General features: G+C 42.4%; 1 protein-coding gene across 1 annotated transcript in view; it reads left to right on the forward strand.

Moving 5' to 3' along the window:
- The window catches only part of EXOC4 (exocyst complex component 4), an 813215-nt gene that overhangs the window by 587426 nt on the left and 201852 nt on the right, over positions 1-23937 (forward strand). Inside the window, exon 13 of the mRNA XM_073619419.1 lies at positions 7177-7332. Coding sequence (XP_073475520.1) covers positions 7177-7332 — 156 coding nt within the window. The remainder of the gene's footprint in view (positions 1-7176; positions 7333-23937) is intronic.

Here is a 23937-nt window from a genome sequence, read left to right on the forward strand (position 1 = left end):
CAGCCTTAGTCCTGGAAGTAGCTGGTGACCTTTTCTGGTGAGAAGAGCAGGTGAAAGCATTGCTGGGATGTACTGTGATCTCTGTGAGAAGTAATGTATATCTATTGTTTTTTCACTTCCAAATGGTTTAGCATATGCACTATTAACATGAACAGATATTTGACGAGAAGTCCACTGTCAACATTAACATGAATTGATAATATTTTTCTCTTTTACTTGCATTATATAAATGGGTGGGTTTGGGTTTGCCGACCCACCATCCCAAAGCATGGGCATGCGCTTCCCTGGTTTATGGTCGAGGGCCACATCAGAGGACTCCGAGGGCCATATGGGGCTTAGGTACCATGTTAAGTACCCCTGATATAAAGCCTGCCTAATTCAGCTCTTGGCCCTTGTTGACAAGACCAACTCCCAATCATGTGACCACTGTGAAAGACAATCATTATGTGATTGGCTGATTCTTCCTGCCCCTCTGCACATGGAGACCCTATTAAAGCGATGCTGGGGCTGCCCGTTGGGGGGGGTTCAAGTTTTAGTTCAGTTGTTGACATTTGTTTTATAAACATTTAAAACAGACAATCTTAAATATTGCTATGATGCATTGCTTAGCCGTATTTTCAGTTTATTTCTAAACAGAAGGCAGATATATTGATTTATGCAAGTTCATTATTTTTCTTTCTCTTAAATACTCATTTAAGGTCTGTATCACATATTGACTTCAGCACGGCTAAATCTTGATATCTTAAAATGGATTTGGTGTTTACTGTATCATTGAGGCCTGCGGGTCTTAATTAGTTTCACATGCTGGATACTAGGAAAAAGCAATTACACACGCACATGGTACGGCCAATCTATATTTTGTAGTTTGTGTTCTGGATGAACAGCAGTGTAGCTAAAATGTTAACTCAGGCGAGTCCTGCCTCTTGTAGCCTCTGGTTCTCAAAGGGCTCTGAGTGAAATTAAAAGTTAGTGGTGTTAGTGCATTTTCAATTGTAAAACTAGAAAACTAATTATTGGTGATATCTTTGATGATTGGATTAACTAAGTATGTGGCAAGCTGTGGCGCTAATAGAATATGGAGATCGCAAACTTCACTTTGCCTGACATGATAATCAGTCCTCACCCGATTATCTCCTCATGTGGAAAATGTGCTCTCTACAAATCACAGCATTTGTTGTACATGACTCTTGTTATATGTTTAAAATAAACACAATCAATATTTTTTCACAGTGAATGAAATGCTATGTTTCATTCTATACTAGCCTAAATAAAATGTAATTGGTGATTTCTTTGAAATGGTGCCAAATATATTTTTCATGTATTGATTTTGATTGCCTTTTTATGACTGGATGTCATTGGCTGATGCCCTTGATTTTCAACAATCACTCTGCGCTTCTATGATTGAGCATATTTTTGGATGATACACATCAGAGTTTCTGTGGCTGCAGAATGCATGCTATGTTTGTAGTGTGGAACATACCGACTGGAAGTATAACCTTTTTTCAAAAGTGTATTGCGCTTGGCATGCTTTTTATTTGCCAGCATAATTCCATTTGTTCCATTATAACGTATGCAATGTAGGGTTATTTTTGCCATGCCATCAGTTAGAGTTTAGTCATAAATTCACTTTCCATTCCCGTTTAAGCTACTGTATTTGCTCAACTGCCTAGACAATATGCCAAGCAAATGGACACGTATTGTTTATGTAAACAAAAACAAAAAAAACCTGTCAAGTTATAAAATAATTAACGCTAACAATTAACTTATTTAGCCAAGCTTTGCTTTATTCTAGAAGCATTTTTTTTAATGAGTGCCCTGTTTTATTATATTGCATTCTTGTTATTAAAATGCAATGTAATGTTTTTCATTATTTTGTGGACATTGTTTTCACAGTTATTAGTGGTTTATCATCCATGCCTTTATGTAGCTTATCATTTTTTAATAGATTATCAAAATATGTAACTGGTATTGTTTTTTTTTTTACTAATTGGGCTATTCTGTAAATTGTGAAACAAGCTCACGCCACTAATGAACACCGTTAGCTATAGCTAAGGCTAATAAATGCAAATGTCCACTGCACTTTTGCCTAGGCTATCTCATAAAATCCCTACTCTTTAAAATGTAATTTTTGTGCACTTGACTTTATTTCCATTTTGAAGCAATGGGCTATTTATTGCAAGGACTAGAGCTTTCAATGCATATATGGCCCGTCTTTGGACGGTTACCCAGATTTGAGGTCAACTAAAGGCGTTACAGATGCACAAACTTGCTAAGACACTTTTATGGACCAAACAGTTTACTAATTTTCTACCAAAACCCATAGGATGCTGGTCAATAAGCTTAGAGCCAATTCCCCTCAATCATTCACATGTGCAGCATGTGACCTCAGCATATAAAGGAGGTCCGCCCCCTGCCAATGCCAGTTAGGGATTGGTCAGGGCTCCCACATGTGCTGCCTGCCACTCCAGCTCTAGGCCCAGCCTCCTCTTCTAGAACATTCTCCTTGGAAGCAGGGGAGGCGCCTCAGACTGGAGCACAGGTGGTCACACCCATTGCTACTCTAACCACTCCCAGCCCCAAGATCAAAACAGACAGGCCTAGCTTGCAGCATAGGCCTGCCTAAATTTTCCTATGCTGAAAAAGCCTAGTAAAACAACCCTTACTAGCACCTACCTTCTGTTAGAATGTGCTACACCGTATACCTGCCAAAAGCCTAGTACAACAGGTAGTTTATATTTTTGTTCAACCCAGAAGGGCTGACGTCTCAAGAGGAGCCGCTATACTAACTATCCAACATTACAGTGATCTCCCCTGCTATTCTATTATGTTCTGACAGGGGGACGGCCCCCCCAGCCAGAACACTCCGATCAGAGCTCCAGTCAGGGGGTTGTCCCTCTTTCCCAATATATGCACTCCTATATCTCGGTCATCCTGAAACCTGGAAAGAACTTGTCATCCCCAGTCAGTTACAGACCAATTGTCTCGCTTAACTCTGAAAACAATGCCGCAACAAGATCATCAATAGAACTCATTGAGGTACTCAGTCGGACTTAATCACCTGCCTTGAAACTAAGCTTAAAGTGTTACTAAACCCACAACAGTAAAATCAGTCTGTATATGCAGCATAGCATGCTTGTTCTACTCATCGTGGAACGTAAGGGGTTAATCCTCTGCATTGTTTAAAAAGGCTGTTTTATCCTGTATGCATAGATCCTACCCCTCCTGCACTGTTTATCTGGGGAAGGCCAGCTAACACAGGCAGTGTAGCTGACCTGCACATGCTCAGTTGTGTCTTTTATGCTGGAGAGAACTGTTACTTGTTCTCAGAGATAGCCAGGTCACATGATAATGATAATTACACATGTGGGCGTGTATACAGGCAGCAGTGGAAATCTCCTTCCTGAACTATCAGCACTGGAGAAACTGTGCAGTTTATCGTATAAGCGCTGTATACAGATCGTCCAAAAAGATATATAGTGGCAGCATTTTAATGTAAAAAGAAGATTTATAAGCTGTGGGCACTGTGGGGGGGCAGGTGAACTATTTTCATATTACGGGGTTTAGTAACACCTTTAACTCTTTCATGCCTAAGCCTATTTTGTATTTTTTTGCTTGAAAATTACTTAGAACCCCCAAACAACAATAAATATGTATTTTAACAGAGACCCTAGAGAATAAAATGGTGATCATTGCAATATTTTATGTCACACGGTATTTGCGCAGCTGTCTTTCAAACACAATTTTTGGGAAAAAAGACACTTTCATGAATTATAAAAAAAAAAAATAAACTGTAAAGTTAGCCCAATTTTTTCGTATAATGTGAAAGATGATACGCTGAGTAAATAGATACCTAACATTTCATGCTTTGAGATTGCGCACACTCATGGAATGGCGACAAACTACAGTACCTAAAATCTTCATAGGCGACGCTTTAAAAAAAATTAATGGTTACCAGGTTAGTGTTACAGAGGAGATCTTTTGCTAGAATTATTGCGCTCGCTCTAAGGCCCCTTTCACACTGGGGCGGGAGGTGCGTCGGCGGTAAAGCGCCGCTATTATCAGCGGCATTTTAGCGGCGGTATTCGGCCACTAGCGGGGCGGTTTTACCCCCACTAGCCACCGAAAAAGGGTTAAAACCGCCCGCAAATCGCCGCTACTGCGGCGCTATGCCGGTGGCATAGCCGTGCTGTCCCATTGATTTCAATAGGCAGGAGCGGTGAAGGAGCAGTGTATACCCCACACCTTCACCGCTCCAAAGATGCTGTTTGCAGGAGTTTTTTTCCCCTCCTGCCAGCGCACCACTCCAGTGTGAAAGCCCTCGGGCTTTCACACTGGAGACATAGCAGCGGCAGTTTTAGGTCGGTTTGCAGTCGCTATTTTTAGCGCAATAGCGCCTGCAAAACGCCCCAGTGTGAAAGGGGCCTAACGATTGCGGCGATTCCTCACGTGTGATTTGAACACCGTTTACATATGCGGGCGCGACTTATCCATGCATTTTCTTTGCTGCGCGGGGACGCTTTAAACATTTTTTAATTTTTTTTTCTTATTTATTTTATTTTTATTTTTTTACATTGTCACTTTAAAAAAAAATTGTGATCACTTTTATTGCTGTCACAAGGAATGTAAACATCCCTTGTGACAGTAGGTGGTGACAGGTACCCTTTATGGAGGGATTGGAGGTCTTAAAAAGACCCCCAATCCCTCCTTTGCACTTCAAAGTATTCAGATTGCCAAAAATGGTGTTTCTGAATACTGTAATTGGCAGCCAATAAACCGGAAGTGACGTCGCTTCCGTGTTTTTACGTAGGAGACTGGAACAAAGCCATTTCTGGCTTTGTTCCAGTCTCAGCCTAGCAGGCGGAAGTGCCGGATCGTGGATCAGTTCTCCTGGTGGGTCGGGAGGCCCGGGAAGAGCGGCAGAAGGTGGCGGGAGGGGGAGGACATCCCCTCTCGCTCCTGTAGGATAACACTCGAGCGGCTTTTAGCCGCATCGGTTGTTATCCCTAAAGAGCAGACCGCCTGCTCTAAAAAACTACTGCAACTACTGCAGGCATCACCCCGGTATAACCCCTTCAAGCCTAGGTTCATATGTGCGTACGGTCGGAGCTAAGGGGTTAAGCAAAGAGCATTTAACAGATTAGGCTGACCATACATGTTTCTTAAGCCTAGTACACACTGCTAGTCTTTTTCGTTTAACCCAGTGGGTTGAACAAAAAAAAACCTGACAGCTCAGGTCGGAGCCGCTGTACTATCAATCCGATGTTAGTATGGTGATCTTCCCTGCTCTTCTGACAGGGGGATGTCCCCCTCCCACCAGAAAACTCCAGTCAGCGCTCTCACCCATTGGCTAAAAGCCCGGCCGAGAGGCAGTCGACAGACCTTTTTAGGTCATGCCCCTTCGACAGAAGCTTCTGTCGGACAAGCTGCAGTACACACAGGCTGAATATCAGCCGGTTTCTATTGAACTAGCCAGTGCAAGGGGCTTTACTCTGGCACGTTATGGTTTAGGTGCAGCAGGCGTGATCAAATACTATTTAGCTACTCACTTGCGGCCTTTTATTTCATGGTCTACCCAACATCTACCCAGTTGTTGGATCGAAATTGAAGCTGTGCAATTATACCCCACACAAATATGTACATTGATATGGTCCAGAACTTCCAACCAATATGTACTATATAAACGACTTTGACTTGCTCCTATGCTCTTCACATTGGCAATCTGGAATAAATGTGTATTGAAGTATTCTCTCTCTCTTTACCCTGCTCTCTCTTGACTAATGTTCTGCATAACCCAGAACTTCCTGATAGCTTGTTCTATGGGCGTATGTTGCCATGGGCTAAAGTAGCGATATTTCAATTAAGCCACCTAGTCAACCCAGTATCCCGTAAACTCTGCTCATTGATGACTTAAGAACTTCTAAATGTATCCCTGTTCATCTTTATTATTTCTATCTTCAAATTAAACATCTCTTCATTACCAGAGCTTTCTCTCGTTCTCGATAAGCCTAAATTTGAACATATCTGTGCCCAGGGTCCGCATCAGACAAGTTTAGTCTCTTCTATATTCAAACTTCTTCATGAGGAATCCACCTTAACAAAGGATTTCCATTTATATATGTGTAAATGGGCGCAGGCCCTTCAGTAACCTATTTCCCACCATTAAAATGCCCTTGAACGAAAAAACACAACAGGCCGGTTGTGCTGAAGTCGAATAATAGAGTCGAGCCTGCCCATACATGGATCAAAATTCAGTCGGTCCCTGCTTATCCGGCCAAATTTCGATCCATCCATGGCCAGTTTTAGTCTGAAAGTGATGTGAAATCCAAAATTTTACAGCAAGGGTGTCCAAACTTTTTTCGAAGAGGGCCAGATTTGATGAAGTGAACTTGCGTGAGGGCTAACCATTTTGCCTGACATTCTTTGAACCATTAAAATTTGGTCTAAGTGAGTTAGTTTGAGCACTAATACACTGCCCAACAAGAATTCTCTTGCCTTTGTGGCTGTGTGTGAGTAAAGAGGCATGTTATTTGGATATACCATATTTATTGGCATATAACATGCACCTTCACTTTAAGAGGGAAGTTTGAGGGGAAAAAAGCTTAAATTTTAAATAAAGAACTGTGAAGCAAAATAAATGTCAGTGCCCATCTGCAGCTTCACAATTGCCATGAATGCAGCACCCATCATTGCCAGGAATGCAGCACCCATCATTGCCAGGAATGCAGCACCCACCATTGCCAGGGATGCAGCACCCACCATTGCCAGGAATGCAGCACCCACCATTGCCAGGAATGCAGCACCCACCATTGCCAGGAATGCAGCACCCACCATTGCCAGGAATGCAGCACCCACCATTGCCAGGAATGCAGCACCCACCATTACCAGGCATGCAGCACCCACCATTGCCACCAGTGCAGCCTGATTGATGCCCATCCGACATGATGTAATCCTTAAATGTAACTAGAATGTAGCCATTTGTATTCCGTTCTAGAGGAATGCTTTGCTCCAGAGAATCTATGATATACTTTGGATATGCTATATATATTCTGTAATTTACATATGCATTCTTTAACTGTTGCTCACACAACACAGTTGAAATGGTCTGCGTTCTGTTGTATCCCTTATGTCAGATGGTCCAGTCTTTAGATGTGGTCTAACCTACTTGTTTTCCTGTAGGAGCGTTGTTCAGACAGATGAGAAGCTGGTGATAAGTGCTTCTTGGGCAAAGGATGATGACATCACTAGACTACTGAAGTCCCTTCCCAACTGGCTGAATATGACACAGCCTAAACAATTAAGACCTAAAAGAGAGGATGAAGAAGATTTTATACGGTACGTCAGTTTAAAATTTCAGTGACGTATTTTAGGGGTTAAAGATGCAGACCACCCCAACCTCATGTTTGTTGCAAATGCCATAATTCAAACTCCAAGGAAACAACTAAATACACTGCAGACATACAAACAGCATATGGAAGATGTTTTGTTCACAGGTGTATGTAAGTGTCTATACAACTCAATTTGGAGCTGGCTCCCTGCTAATGCTGGCTTGCATCTGGAATTTGTGAACATAAGTGGAATTTTTAACTAAGGTGGAGAGTTAATAACCAGGAGTTGAAAACAGGACTTAAGACAAGAGTCTTCTAACCTGTAAGTAACATCTTAAACTTCCTAGAAGTTATTATATTGTAACTGGGAAATGAGTGCTACCTGGGTTGAAGGTTTTGCTAAGTGCACAGTGTGCCACATGTATGCAAAATTGATGCAACAGCTCCAGGATGGATACCGCTGTGACAGATGTGAGCGGGTTGCTCTTCTGGAAGCTTGCATTAGAGATCTGGAGGAGAAAGTTGCAACACCGGGCAGAAAGGACAACCTTGAAAGGGGTGCTCTGCTCGCTGAGCAGGTGGTCAGTAGGGTTGATGTGGAGGGTAGAGGGGCAAGTCAGGATTATCAGGTAGGAAGATGGGTTAATGTAGTTAGAGGGAGTGGAAGGGGCTCACAGAAAAGGAAGGTCAGTCCTGTGTATGTACATCTAAACAAATTTGCCAAGTTAAGTGAAGATGTGGAGGTGGCAAACACAGAGGTGGCAGCCCTGGATGTCACTGCTACCCCTAACAGGTGGGAGAGCAGCCCATCTAGTAGGGGTGGTGAGGGGAGTGCAGGTAGGCCTAGACAGTTGGTGGTAATAGGGGATTCTATAATCAGAAGGACTGATAGAATATTTTGTCGCCAGGATCACCTCAACGGATGGTTTGCTGTCTCCCTGGTGCTAGGGTTCGGCATGTGGTGGACCGGGTTGATAAATTACTGGGAGGGGCTGGGCATGAGCCAGCTGTCTTGGTCCATGTTGGAACCAATGACAGAATACATGGAAGGTGGTGGTTCCTTAAGAATCAATTTAAACTAGGCTCCAAGTTGAAGGCAAGGACCTCCAAGGTGATATTCTCTGAAATATTGCCTGTGCCATGTGCAACACAGGAAAGGCAGGGGGAGATTAGAGAGCTGAATGCATGGCTTAAGATCTGGTGTAAGAAGGAAGGGTTTGGGTTTCTAGAGCACTGGGATGACTTTTCATTGGGGTGCAACCTATATGCTAAAGATGTGTAAGGAAAAAAAACAGGAAGGGGGAGGCGCTGACCTGATTGTAGTATTAAAATGAAGACTTTAAAAGGATAAGATTAAAAACACTTACAAGATGATAGAAGATGCATGCTCCTCAAAGTAAGGTGCAGTCCTGGCATTCCACATGGCTCTGTGGGTCCCACCGCTGTTCCAGGTAGCTGGAAAGGATTGAGCAGCTGGCTGGAATGGATCACAGCGTTTCTTCAGGCGAAAAGGAACCATCACTTCCTGTTCCACGGTCCATGCTGGTCTGTGTGGAGCTGCTTGGTTCCTTTGCACTGTGATCCATTCCAGTCAGCTGCTCAATCCTTTCCAGCTATCCGGAACAGCGGTGGGACCCACAGAGCCATGTGGAATGCCAGGACTGCACCTTACTTTGACGAGCATGCATCTTCTGTCATCTTGTAAGTGATTTTAATCTTATCCTATTAAAGTCATCATTTTAATACTACACTCAGGTCGGCGCCTCCCCCTTCCTGTTTATTCCTTACATGTCTTGCAGAGTTCTGGACACACTCTGAAGGATGGCTGCCTTCTTTTTTTAACCCTTAATACCCCTTTCTATGGATACATCACCATCCAGATATTACAGCCACAGACTATACCCCTAAGGATTACTCCATCTGGAGCGCCAGATAAATACTGACTGTACTGCTATATGCTAAAGATGGTTTGCACCTGAATGGAAGGGGGTCTTCTGTGCGGGGGGAGAGGTTTATGGGATGGTTGGAGGAGTAGTTAAACTAGGATTGGGGGGTGAACAAGAATTCCATTGGGCAGACAGGTCAGTTAGGGGTCAGACATGGAGGGTGGAATGGGGATAGATGGAGGGAGGGTTAAGGCAGGTGACAAGGAAGTTCCTATGTTGCAAACAACCATTGGAAATTATAGTGCCAGTTGTACTACTAAAAAGGATATGCAAAACACCAGAGCAAAATGTAATAATGCATTAAAGTGTTTGTTCACCAATGCCAGAAGTCTGCCAAGCAAAATAGGTGAGTTGGAAGCTCTGGTGCACAAGGAGAGCTATGATGTAATCGGTATTTCTGAAACTTGGCTTTATTCCTCACATGACTGGGCTATTACTATTCCTGGTTAAGCACTCTTTCAGGGAGACAGGGTAAAAAGGAAAGGTGGCGGGGTCTGTCTCTATGTGAGAAGTGATCTGAAAGTGAGTGTGAATGAGGACCTAATTGATGGAGAGTGTGATGTGGCTGAAGCATTATGAGTGGAACTGCATATAGATGTGCGTAGTTCAAAGTTACTCAAAAGTCACTAATTGAAGTTTGTTATAGACCCAATGTTAATGAGGAGGTGGAGTCTCAGCTCCTTGCACAAATGGAAAGGGCTGCAAGGACTGAGACGGTGATAATAATGGGGGATTTTAACTACCTGGAAATTGACTGGAGTAATGGAACTGCTGGAACAGTTAAAGGGCAAAAATGTATAACCCTATTACAGGACAATTTTTGGTCCAGTTTATTGAGGCCCCAACTAGGAATGATGCTCTGTTGGACCTGGTAATTGCAAACCATACAGAACTTATTACTAATATTAATATAAAGGAACATCTGGGTAGCAGTGACCATAACATAATTTCATTTGATGTTAGCTGTAACCAAAAAACACATACGGGAAAGATACACTTAACTTTAAGAGAGCAAATGTTCCAAGGATGAGGGCTGCTCTCCAAGACTTAGATTGGGTCGGTTTGACAGTTGGTTGTCTGTCAGATTGGCTGGATGGGGGTTAGGGAAGGCGGTGCTTCCTAGCTTCGGCACTGTCTTTTATGAGACAAACCCGTACAGACATCTTCACCTTGATGAGAGTCGGGGGTTTCCATTCCAGGCAATTCCAGTGTCCATCTCTATTGGTTGTTTATACAACACAAACTTGTTTGACTCACAGAACATATGTTCTTGTGTGTTCAAACGTTTCGGTAAGCCTCCCTTTTGTATGGTGGTGGTTCCCTTCACTTCAGCTACACATCCCGGTTCACTGTGGGCATATCTATAATGAAGCTTGTCACAAGAAAATTTTATCTACAGGAAGTTTATGAACTATTTTTCGAATATTGTTAGCTTTGCTTTCTTTTGGACATTCACTGTATGTTTTTGTTTATCACTTGTATATCATCGTCTGTTTTATGAACTCACTGCAAAGTATTTTCCCTTGGGCAATAAGTTTAAAAGGCTAAAAATAAATCCTATGTGGCTCACGGCCAAAGTTAAAAAGGCTATAAACAATAAGAAAAGAGCTTTTAAAAAATATAAAAATGAAGGAACACTATTGTTGTTTAAATGTTACAAAGAATATAACAGAATATGTAATAAGGAAATCAGGGACGCAAAAATTCAAAACGAGCATCAGATTGCAAAAGATAGTAGGACAAACCCCAAAAAATTCTTCGAATATATTAATAAGAAAAAGGTCAGGTCTGAGCATGTCAGCCCTTTCCAAAATGATCTAGAGTGGGTGGTGATTGGGGACAAAGAGAAGGGAAATTTATTAAATACATTCCTCAGTTCTGTGTATACAAAGGAGCATGGAGGAGCTCAAGTCCATAATGGGGATGGTATTGACACAGCCCTAAATGATCCACAATGGCGCAAAAGTGATATGGTACAGACATATTTAGACAGAATAAAGGTGGATAAAGCACCTGGACCAGATGGCATCCACCCACGGATCCTAAAAGAATTAAGCTCTGTCATTTCAAAGCCGTTGTATCTAATTTTTAGGGTCTCATTAATGATGGGAATAGTACCACTGGATTGGCATAGGGCCAATGTGGTGCCTATTTAAAAAGGGAAAAAAGTCTTTACCAGGGAAGATACTATAGAGTTTAATAAAAGACCACATAGATGAGTTATTGCTGGAAAAAAATATTTTAAGTGACAGACATCATGGATTCATGAAAGACAGAGGTTCTTAACAAATTTGATTTCTTTTTATGAGGAGGTAAGTAAAACCTTGGACAGAGGGGTGGCAGAGGGAGGGGCTGTGGACGTGGCATACTTGGATTTTTCAAAAGCGTTGGATACAGTTCCCCACACACGGCTAATGTGTAAGGTAAAGTCTACAGGCTTGGAAATATCAGTTTGTAAATGGATAGAAAACTGGCTAAAAGACCGAATTCAGAGAGTATTGCTTAATGATTCTTACTCTAAATGATCTAAGGTTATCAGTGGTGTACCCCAAGGTTCAGTGTTTGGACCTTTTACTTTTTAATATCTTTATAAATGACATAGGGTCTGGGATTAAAAGTACCATTTCAGTTCTTGCAGATGACACCAAACTATGCAGTGGAATAACGTCTTCACAAGATGTCTCCTGGGGGCTAAGAAAATGCACGCATCATACATACTAGGGGGAGTACAACTGGGGGGATTCTTAGTGGAGAAGGATCTGGGGGTTTTGGTAGATCATAAGCTCAATAACAACATGCAATGCCAAGCTGCGGTTTCCAAAGCGAGCAAAAGTCCTTTCTTGTATTAAGAGAGGTATGGACTCCAGAGAGAGAGAGATATCATTTGCCCCTGTACAAATCAATAAGACCTCATCTGAAATATGCAGTTCAGTTTTGGGCACCAGTTCTCAAAAAGGATATCGGGGAACTGGAGATATTGCAGGGAAGGACAACCAAACTGATAAGAGGTATGGAGGAGCTCAGCTATGAGGAAAGATTAGAGGAACTGAATTTATTCTCTCTTGGGAAGAGAAAATTAAGAGGGGATATGATCAACATGTACAAATATATAAGGGATCCATATAGTAAACTTGGTGTTGAGTTGTTCACTTTACGGTCAACACAGAGGACAAGGGGGCACTCTTTACGCCTAGAGGAAATGAGATTTCATCTCCAAATGCGGAAAGGTTTCTTCACAGTAAAAGCTGTGAAAATGTGGAATAGACTCCCTCTGGAGGTGGTTCTGGCCAGCTCAGTAGATTGCTTTAAGAAAGGCCTGGATTCTTTCCTAAATGTACATAGTATAACTGGGTACTAACATTTATAAGTAAAGTTGATCCAGGGAAAATCTGATTGCCTCTCGGGATCAGGAAGGAATTTTTTTATCCCCCTGCTGTAGCAAATTGGATCATGCTTTGCTGGGGTTTTTTACCTTCCTCTGGATCAACTGTGGTTATAGGATTGAGTATATGGGATTGTATGATGTTATTTTTTTATTTTTTTTATTTTTATGGTTGAACTAGATAGACTTGTGTCTTTTTTCAACCTGACTAACTATTTAACTTTGTTTGCCAAAGATTTTTTAGATTGTTTTTAGCCAGTCTTGTGATCCAGGCACCCCTACCAGAAAGCAGAGTCAGATTGGTGACTTCGCTTTTTTCTCAAATGCAGTTAGGCAATACAACTAAGAAGCAGCACACAGATGAGGTTCTTACTATGCTGTCTCCTCCTGCAATTGTTTTGAAAATGTTTACAGTGCTGTGCAAAACACTAGAGTCCCCATTGGCTGCCCCTTTTGCTCCCTGTGTGAGGACTGCTGTGTATGATGTCAAGAAAAATTCATAACTAGATGAAATTGTGTTTTTATATTTGCTCAATATTAAGGTTCAAACTACTTGAAGCAAAATTAAAGTCTGCAAAATACTCACCGCCACTGCAGCGCTGAAACCGTTGGACCTTTCACTGGCTGGCGATATCTTCTCCCTGGGCTTTTTCCTGGTGTTGGGTTTTTAGCTTCTTGATTGGCCTGTGGGTATAATGTAAATCAAATTTTTTTCTTAAATTTATTTCTAACGATCTGTGTAGTTTTTCTTTAGTAAACGCCATTCTCTTCAAAATCACTCCAAGAAAAACCTTGGGAACTCACAAAGCAGCTGCTGAGAGCAGCAGAGGTCCAATGACCAGGGATAACTTTGTCACTGTAGATTGCAGCAAAGACTAACTGAGGTGAAAAATGCATGTCTTCTTGCAGATGGAAGTAAAGGCAGGAAGAAACTATCTCACACTGAAAAGATAGGAACAGAGTAAAGAGAGCGCATGCACGACACTACATCTTGCTACACAGTACTTAATTCCCCAACATGTCAAACCTTTCTGCAGAAACCAGTGGAATAGGTAACGATGGTGGTGCTTAACTGTACCATTAATGAAATAGTTACCAATGCTCATAACATATAATGAAGTAGCTTACAGAAGCATATCATGGCCTTGCACCTGGAGAGCACTTTGTGGCTTACATAGAGCACACGGGTCTGGAAACTGCAACAAGCAGAGCCCAGTGCCTGAAGGTCACATTTTAGACTAACTCCAGCCTGTCTGTGGGCATAATCACAAAGTGAGTCTTCAGAACCTGGGTCATGCCAGAGGCTGTGCCATGGCTCTGTACGTGTAGTGCACCCTTGAGCTAGCTAACACAGTACACAAAGGTCTGGAAAATGCCACAACAAAGTGCCTAAAGGTCACATTCAAGGCAAGCCCTGCAATTTTTGGCCCAGCAGGGTCCACGTAAGGCCTCCACACTATTGCTACGAAAACACTACAACAAAGTCCAGTCACATTCCAGGCAAGCTCTGCAGGGTCTGGGTAAGGCCTCCACACAATTGTTAAGGAAACTCTGATCTGGATAGCTGCATAAAGGGCTGAGTTCAGCAATCTGCTGAAGTTTTGATGGAAGCAAAAAAAAAAGGTCTTGAAGATATTACACCCTCAGTTTTTAAGCACTTTTAGGAGCTGATTTAAAGTGGTTTTTAAATCTCTGAAATGAAAAATGAACAGAGCACATCACTCTTTAACCTCAATATAAAGCATCAAGTGTGATTTCCATCTCCTTTCTCTGCTATTTGCATGTATCACTTCTGGAGCCTCAGCTGTACATGTTTCCTTATGGGACTGTAAAGGGCATGTGTCCTTTTCCTCCACTTAGGTCTCAGATTACGCTTGGCTCCCTGCTGTGCAACGTATGTCATCAGATCCCTGCCTTCTGCCACCGGGAGCTGCAAATCTTTGATTTGTGTGTTTTAGAACTCTATAGAGAAGAGATGGCTGTAAATGAACAGGTACAACTTATGTAGGTGGATTTGTTTCATCTGTGTGAACCTCCCATGGTTTGTCACTTAAGTGAGATGTAAGGGTTTACAACCACTTTATTCCCTTATTTAGTATGCAGCTTTTTTATCTTTTAATCCTTGTAAATGTTTTAATTTAAGCTGGTGCCATGACCACTGCCTCGAGTTTCCTGTTTCAGAATGGTTCTTTTCTCTTGCAGTGTCCTATAGAGTCACCTTTGCTTGCAGGGACTAGAGTGTTTGCATCAATAGAAACACACAGCCTCCATAGCCTAGGACAGTGATGGCGAACCTTGGCACCCCACTTGCTTTGGAACTACTTTTCCCATGATGCTCATGCACTCTGCAGTGTAGTTGAGCATCATGGGAAATGTAGTTTGAAAACATCTGGGGTGCCAAGGTTCGCCATCACTGGTCTAGGATGTAAAGGCACTTCCCTGCCCCTCCTTTTTTCCTCTACCTTCTTTAAGCTAACAGACTGGCTTGAGTCTGCATTATTCACTGTTAAAGTGGATCTTTCTCACTCCATTAACATTAACTATTTTTAATTGTTATGCTGCTAACATTAGTAAATTGATAGGAAACTATAACATATTTACTTTTTTAAACTTTTTTTTTTTTTTTTTTTTTTTTTTTTAAGATTTCTTTAGTTACATTTTGGTTTCCAGGTCTAGGCAAATTATATTATGCATCTCAGGAGCCTTCAGGAGGAGAAGGGTTTTCTCAGCTAAGCACACCCGTGTGCCTGCATGCATACCTGAGGGCAGATGGATTCCAGGAAGTAAATACTACATAAATCATCTGCCCTTACTCAAGATAGCCACGGCCAGAAATACTGGGGGGGTGGGGGGGGGGGGGGTGTTTCAAAGTTATTTCTTAGCAAAATAAAGCATGGAGACAGGATTGATGTGTAAGTTTGCTTTGAATATTAAAAATTAATTTAAAATTAACTTGCGTTTTTGGTTAGTGGTTTTCAGATGCAGTGTAGTTCAATTTTACCCCTGTGCTATGAAGACACGTAGTTCAGAGAAACCACATTAGGAGCAGGAGCCAGCAACATTAAAAGTTGTAAACTGCAAAGGCTGGGTAAAAATCTAAATAAATAGTTTACTTTTTATTTGATTGTCTTGAATGTGGTTTAAAAGCTTTACACTGAGGTGAAAAACCTTTGGTGTCACAGACTCCACTCTCACCCCCCCTTTATACTTACATGAGCCCCATCATGATCCAGCGCTAGCTCTCGTGGCTTTGTCCCTCCTCCCTGGCTTTCCCTTTTTTGATATACAGAGTGGTGTACTATCCATAGTTGCCATTCCTGTTATTATTTTGCATTTTTCAATTTCTAATTTTAGAATATATGTTTTTGGCACTGCACAGTTGATCTAATTTTGTAAATGAGTTAAGTAGAAATAAGAAGCAATAGTTCATGTTAACATTTAAGCAGCTTTTTAACTAATAAAGCTCTAGCTTACATATTCCACATGCATGCCTTATTTGATAGAGCCAAAAGTACCTTTCAGAATGAAAATACATTAATCTTTCTGATTAAATATTGCCAGGAATGTGTTGTATAATCAGATGCTGATTACTCATTCTAATACTTTTGATTGACTATAGCAGCATATATTTTGTGGGAATAGCCTCCTGGCCATCTTTCTCAAATATGGAAAACAGTATTTGTTAGAACAATTTTTTTTGATTGCAGACCGTAAGTTCTTGCAGATTGTGGTTTAAACAGGGGATGGTCGTTTTGCATTAATCTCTTGTGATAATCATTTGCTACAAAACTTGACAATCAACAGAGCACTAGAGTATGCAATCAAGCAATATGGCTCTACTGTGGAAACAAGAGCAATGATGCTTCTGAAACACGCCAAGGCTTACTTGCTAAGTGTGGAAACATGGAGAAAATACAACACTGACAGATAAATATATCTTTTAAATCAGGTATCTGATACACAATTACATTTTTGTGTATGAAAATGTAACTAATTCAAGAGCCTGGAATATTTAAATAGAATTATACCAGGGCTCAAAATTTCAAGTCCTGAGCTACTAGCCAGGCCTCAAGGGTTACTCGCCATCAGTTGTCCCACCCAACCCCTACCCTGCCCCACCCCTAATTCCACCCCTAAACATGCCCTCATAAATGATCTCATGAAATGACACTTAAATGTTTTATGCAGAATTAAATTACAAAAATAAATATTAACAACATCTTTATCAGTGCTCCTCAGCACAGCCTCACCTGTGCTCATAATTGCAGGCTCACCTGTGCCCACCATTGCAGGCTCACCTGTGCCCACCATTGCAGGCTCACCTGTGCCCACCATTGCAGGCTCACCTGTGCCCACCATTGCAGCCTCACCTGTGCCCACCATTGCAGCCACACCGTGTCCATCATTTCAGCCTCACTGTGCCCACCATTTCAGCCACACCGTGTCCATCATTTCAGCCTCACTGTGCCCACCATTGCAGCCACACCGTGTCCATCATTTCAGCCTCATTGTGCCCATTGCAACCACACACTGCCCACCATTTCAGCCTCACTTTGCCTACCATTTCAGCCTCACTTTGCCCACCATTGCAGCCTCACTGCCCACCATTGCAGCCTCACTGCCCACCATTGCAGCCTCACTGTGCCCACCATTGCAGCCTCACTGTGCCCACCATTGCAGCCTCACTGTGCCCACCATTGCAGACTCACTGTGCTCACCATTGCAGACTCACTGTGCCCACCATTGCAGACTCACTGTGCCCACCATTTCAGCTTCACTGATCCCACCTTTGAAGCCTCACTGTGCCCACCATTGCAGCCACACTGTGCCCACCATTGCAGCCACACTGTGCCCACCATTGCAGCCACACTGTGCCCACCATTGCAGCCACACTGTGCCCACCATTGCAGCCACACACTGCCCATCATTCCAGCCTCACTGTGCCCACCATTGCAGCCTCACTATTCCCAGCATTGCAGCCTCACTGTGCCAACCATTGCAGCCACACTGTGCCCACCATTGCAGCCACACTGTGCCCACCATTGCAGCCACACTGTGCCCACCATTGCAGCCACACTGTGCCCACCATTGCAGCCTCACTGTGCCCACCATTGCAGCCACACTGTGCCCACCATTGCAGCCACACTGTGCCCAACATTGCACACCAACACCTAACCATGCCTCAAAGGTGATTTCCTCATCATCACTTCCCATTTTACATCACTTCCCCTTAAACTTCTTCCACTTCCAATAAATAGAAGACCAACACACACAGGGCGTGTGTTTCATTAAAGCTTCAAAAACAAATTTAAACACAAGAGGAACATCTATTGTTTTTCTTTCAATCAGGGATTGGAATGTTTGTAGTTAAATGAAATATATGGTCACAGCATGCACTTTAATTTTATAACATCAGCATTGTAATAGCAATACAGAAAACAGTTTGACAATCCAAGATAAGCTTATTTGAAAAAATCTCTTTTTGTGAGTTCTGCCTGGTTGCTGGACATCTCTTTTCACAAATGTTTGGATTCCCTGCATGTTTTGCAGCTTCTCCTCTTCTGTTTACTTTCAGTTTCAAAGGACTACATATCCCATGGTACTTTGCTGCCTTACTCCTCTTCTCAGCTCCTCTGTAGTAAAGAAGGCAGGCTCTGTGAATTCTGTGACACAGCAGTGCCTATAAACCAGGCATAATAAATATGTGTCACAGATTTCAGAGGTAAATGTGTGGAGCTCATCACAGAGTAAGTTTACAAAATAATCATTTGGATTATTAGCAATAGACTAGGAATAATTGAAATACGATGTAGAAATGAATATATGATGTTACATTGTGTTTTATGACCATAGAACTCCTTTAAGTGCTAGTCGTCATTACACATGGGCTACAAAAGTACCCTAGACATGGCATCAGGATTGTACGTCTTAATTTGCATTTTATCTAAAAACCTCAGCTATCTGTAATGGGTTAAACAAGCCTGTGCCAGTTTTCTGTGCATTTTATGCATCCAACCTCTTGGCACAGTAAAAGATAGATATATGTGTTGAGCCTGTATCCTGGCCATTGATCAGCGCTGCTCTGCAGTTTTCTTATCAATCCAGCATTCAAGGGTTCTGTGCTTGAAGTTTCAAGTTGTGGGATGCATGAATCAACGGCGATCACCCAGGCAAGGTAAGCAGCCACGGTTTCAGCATATTAAGCACATTTTGCTCAGCAGGGCAAAGAAAGGAATAATGGACAGATTCTCCTTGTATAATTAGTTTTTAAAGCCCTGAGGACTGTTTGGCACTTGGTGTCCTTCAAGTCACATAAAGGTTACCTCTCATTTCATTAACAGAACAGAATTTTCAGCCCTGGAAGTACATTTATTATTAGCAGACTTGACTTTGATGTGAGAGAACAGAAGAGGAAGAGACGCAGGAGGCATAGCAAATCATTACAGCTGTCCCCTGCACAGCCATAGTCAAAAGGCATATTCAGGCAGCCACAGTTATCAGCAAATGATGGTACAGTCACTGTTAACTCTATTAATGTGAAATACGGAGACTAAACACACATACTTTTAAATTGTGTCTTAACTGTTACATTCAATGTTCATAATAGCTTGCTTGTCAATATCAGAGTGGGTAAGACTTAAGGCGATATGTGGTAAGACTTCAGTGCATAAAAATGTGTTGTATTTTCAGCTGCACTTATACATCTTTAGTTGTGCTTAAAAGTGTTGCAGAAGAATCCAGACTACTGTTTTGTGTGGTGAAAATATAATCCAAGTTTATTAAACAAATGTACATGTCACTTTAACAGGAAACTGCTAAATTTACATTTCAGGATATATTTATACTATTTTGGTAATTTTGCAACAATGCAGATTATTTGACGGACCCTTCATGATACCAGCCAAATCAATTTTTGTAAATCTGTAGACATCCAAACTCCGTGTTTCTGCAGGACAATCCCATTATTTAGCCATAATAAGTTTACTTTGAGTAAGATAACCCAGAATCTCTTTTGCTTGTCCCCACATAACTATTACTTTGACACATTCTTGTTTGGATGTGCTGAGGGTAACAAAACCATAACCATTAGGCCTGTAGTCTGACTAAAACCATGTTTGAAAAACCCCAACATTTCTCTCTACGGTTGTTCCTAGCAGGCAACCATATAATCTTACTAAGGCAGGCCTAAGACGGTGCAAATTTTTTTTCCTGCAACCACGATTCCCCTATCAACACAGACCATCTCCTGCTGAGACATTGTATTCACTTGCCAGGCTATGGCAGCCACTAGCGATAATCTAAAGTGATCAATTGATCAACTTGGTACCACCTTCAGCCTGTCCATACGTTTTCTAATCTTGGCCGGTTCCTGCTGAACCAGCTGATGTTCAAACCATCTTTGGCTGGCCTAAGCCTCTTCTATGGGGTGCTACAATAGTGATTTGGTGTAGCAACATTTGTTTTAAACAACACAAGCAGAAGAAATTCATAACATGGTTATAAAAGCTGCAATAATGATTATAATAATAATAAAAAAATCCAACATTTTACTCAACCAGGTGTTAGGCGCCCGTCTTCTCCTTGTGGCCTAGGCTCTTGGAGATGGCTCAGTGGAGGTCCTCGCCGGCGGTTAATCAATAACACATACACACACTAGGTATGCTGAAATGATTACAAGTCTTTATTTTTAGATTCGCTTTTTTATGCTGTCTTTACAAGACTCTGCCCACAATTTGGGGGCCAATCAAAATGATAATACATATTAGCATATTCGGTAATTTCCAAACATATCCCAATCTTGTGATTTTCTAAACATTAATAATACCTACATCTTGTGATATCAAAAATGGTGACCCCTGTAGTTCAAGTTAATAGGTCAAAACATTCCTCATCCTCTGTCACTTGTCTGCTGGACAACCGCAGCTTCTTTAAAAAATACAGAGACAAAACCACAAGCAGATGTTTCCTCAAATAAACACAGAAAAAGAGGAAAAGACATATATGAGATATTTCAGTAAATCATAAGACAGTCTGATCTTAATCAAAAATATACTAAGATATGTTTCTGATTATTAAAGCAAAATAAGCAATGTGAAATCATGAACAGAGTGAAATCAACAATTAATCAATTAATCAATAATGTAATGTAATATGGAATCTCCTTACAATCCTCCCTTTGACCATTCGATATCATCGAAATGGTCATTCTACCAAGTAGGTATAAATACTATCAGAATCAGACATGTCCAGAAGCATAATGTTTTTCCTGACACAAAGGTAGAAATCATTTTGTCAGGTACTGTGTACAAAGTTCTGTTTCTTGTTTCTTCCTGTTGGTGGGGGATTCGTCTCGTCGGTCCGAGAGATTTGTTTTATGCCTTCTTGAATGTCCTTCAAATCTGGTCGCTGTTCCTGAAGAGAGAAGCCTTGGGATGCTGGTGGAGGGTCAGGGGTCTGGGGTTGCTGTGGACACTTCTTTAACCGGCTGGCGTGGATCCAGGTGTTTCCTAGATCGGTCAGTACAGCAGTTCTGGAAACCTTCTCTATCTTCCAAGGTCCAGAGAAAATGGGTCCGACCTTCTTTTTGTGTGCCAGTTGTTTCACCAGTACTTTGTCTCCTGGGATGAAGGGATGAGTAGGTTCTGTTGAAAGAGGAGAAAAGGTGACAGAGACTTGTTCGTTCATATCCTGTAGCATACTTACCAGATTTTTCACGTACATTTCCTGTTGAGAATAGATGTTAATGTCAGTGTTTTGATCTAAGAGGGGCAGCTCTATGTTTGCAGGAACTCCCATCAAAATCTCAAAGGGCGAGAGTTTTGTTCTAGCATGTGGTGTTGTTCTGATCTGAAATAGGACAGAAGGAAGGTAATCCAACCATCCTTTCATGGTGCCCCCCGTGGCTTTTTTTAACTTGTCCTTAATGTTCCTATTCATTCTTTCCACTACTCCTGCACTTTGTGGGTGGTAAGGGATGTGCAGTTTCCACTGTAAGCCTAGTAGCTTAGCTAAAGTCTGTGTAACAGAGGAGCTGAAGGCAGGCCCTCTGTCTGACCATACAGGGCAGCGGCTTTTTTTGCTTCTCTGTCTGCCAGAGCGTTTCCTTTGGAAACTCTGCTGTTATCTGATGAATGTGCTTTCACTTTGACGGCCGCTATCCTCTTTGGGAGAAGAATCGCTTGCAGGAGTGCTTTAATTTGCGTAGAGTTAGCGATTGGCTTGTTGTCAGCAGTTTTAAATCCTCTATTCGCCCAGATTACGCCATAGTCGTGCGTGACACCAAAAGCGTACCTACTATCTGTGTAGATGTTTACCTCCTCATCAGAGAAAAGTATGCAAGCTCTTGTGAGCGCCTCCAGTTCTGCTACCTGTGCCGAGGAGGGTGGTAAGGCTTTTGCTTCCAACACCACATCAGGTAGTTGGACAATGGCATACCCTGTCAGGAATGTTGCATCAGAGGGGCGAGTACAACTGCCGTCTATGAAGACGTCCTGTACCCCTGGTAGGGGAATGTCAGTGAGATCTGGGCGAGGGCTGGTTATTGCTGCAACCTGTTCAACACAATTGTGCTTTTGATCAGGGTCTCGCGGTAACCTGAGCAATGAGTGCAAAAGACGGACAGTGGGATTACTTGGTGGTGCGTGTTTGAGAGTGAGGTTATCAGTATTCAGAAGTGTGATCTCATACCCACTAAGCCTCTGTGCTGTCATATGCTGCGTGTTCATGTTTTGCAGGAGGTGAGTTACTGAATGAGTAGTGTAGAGAGTCAATTCATGGCCTAATAGTGATTTGTTAGCCTCTTGAACTGCCATAGCACAAGCAGCAAGGTTTTGTAGACAGGATGGCATCCCCTGTACTTGGGTAGGCAACTTTTTTGAGAGATAGGAGACTGGTCGGTACCCGGTTCCATGTTGCTGTGTCAAAACCGCAGCAAAAGAATTTCCCGATACCACACAGTATAATTGAAAGGGCTTGCCATATTCTATCAATCCCAGGGCGGGGGCCTGAGTCAGACTTTTTAACAAGGCCTGAAAAGCACAGAGCCTTTCTGTTGTCCAATCTATTGTCTTTGGGGCGGTGGACAAGGTAGCCTCCCTCAGAATGCCATCATAATATGAACAATCTGGGATCCATTGGCGGCAATATACGATTGCGCCCAAGAATGAGAGCAAAGTTGCTTTGTCTCTTGGAGGACTGAGAGCCTGCAGGGCTGCGGCACGTTTGGGGGATACCAGCCTGGTTCCCTCCTTCAGAATGCATCCCAGGTATTCTACCTGACTTTGACACCATTGTATCTTCTTCCGCGATGCTAGGTGGCCAGACCTGGCCAGGTGATGTAACAGAGATGTGGAATCGACCGCACAATCTTCAGCAGATCGACTGCACAGGAGCAAGTCGTCCACATACTGTATTAGTACCGACCCGCGCTCAGCAGTCCATGACTTAATTGTCTCATTAAGGACCATGGAGAAGGCTGCTGGACTGTCCACATACCCCTGAGGTAATCTTGACCAGGTCAACTGCTTTCCCCTCCCCCATGAGAATGAAAACATGGGCAATACCCCATCATCGATCGGGATGCTAAAAAATGCATTCGCCAGGTCTACTACTGTGTAGCAAAGGGAATCAGCAGGTATTTTCAAAAAGATGAAAGAAATATCTGCTACCAAAGGTGGCAGAGGTATAACCTGCTTGTTCACGGCCCTTAGGTCCTGTACAAGCCTCCATTCCCCATTTGCCTATTTCACAGGGTAGATTGGTGTATTCCAGGGGCTTATGATGTGTTTCAGAATCCCTTTTGCTATGTAATCATTGATTAATGGTGTGATGCCTTCAATTTTTTCAAGTGGCAGGGGGTACTGCTTGTGATATTGTACTTCAGCGTCTGGACGCATTTGTGGTGTGTAAGGTGTACAGTTAATAAAACCCACACTCCCTTTGTTGTCTGCCCATATGGCATGTGTTTCTAGAGTGGGTGGTAATGATGCAAAGAGTCCCCTGAAAGTGTGTCTCTTTGGAGCATGTAAATCACAGAACGGTGAGCTGGCAGTGAGGGAGCCCCCTCTGTCAAATTTAATGGTGATATTCAGTTTTGAGAGTAGGTCCCTCCCCATTAAAGATACTGGACAATCCACAAGGACAGCAAAACTCTGGGTACACAGTTCCTGCCCTTCTGGAGTAGCCACGGGCAATGGTGGAGTGATGGGGTGGGTAATTGATGTCCCATTTATACCAATAGAGTTTCCCTCAGTGCAGTGCGGTGTGTCATATATGGCATCATTCA

This window comes from Aquarana catesbeiana, linkage group LG03, assembly GCF_042186555.1.
Source record: "Aquarana catesbeiana isolate 2022-GZ linkage group LG03, ASM4218655v1, whole genome shotgun sequence".
NCBI classification, from domain to species: Eukaryota; Metazoa; Chordata; class Amphibia; order Anura; family Ranidae; genus Aquarana; species Aquarana catesbeiana.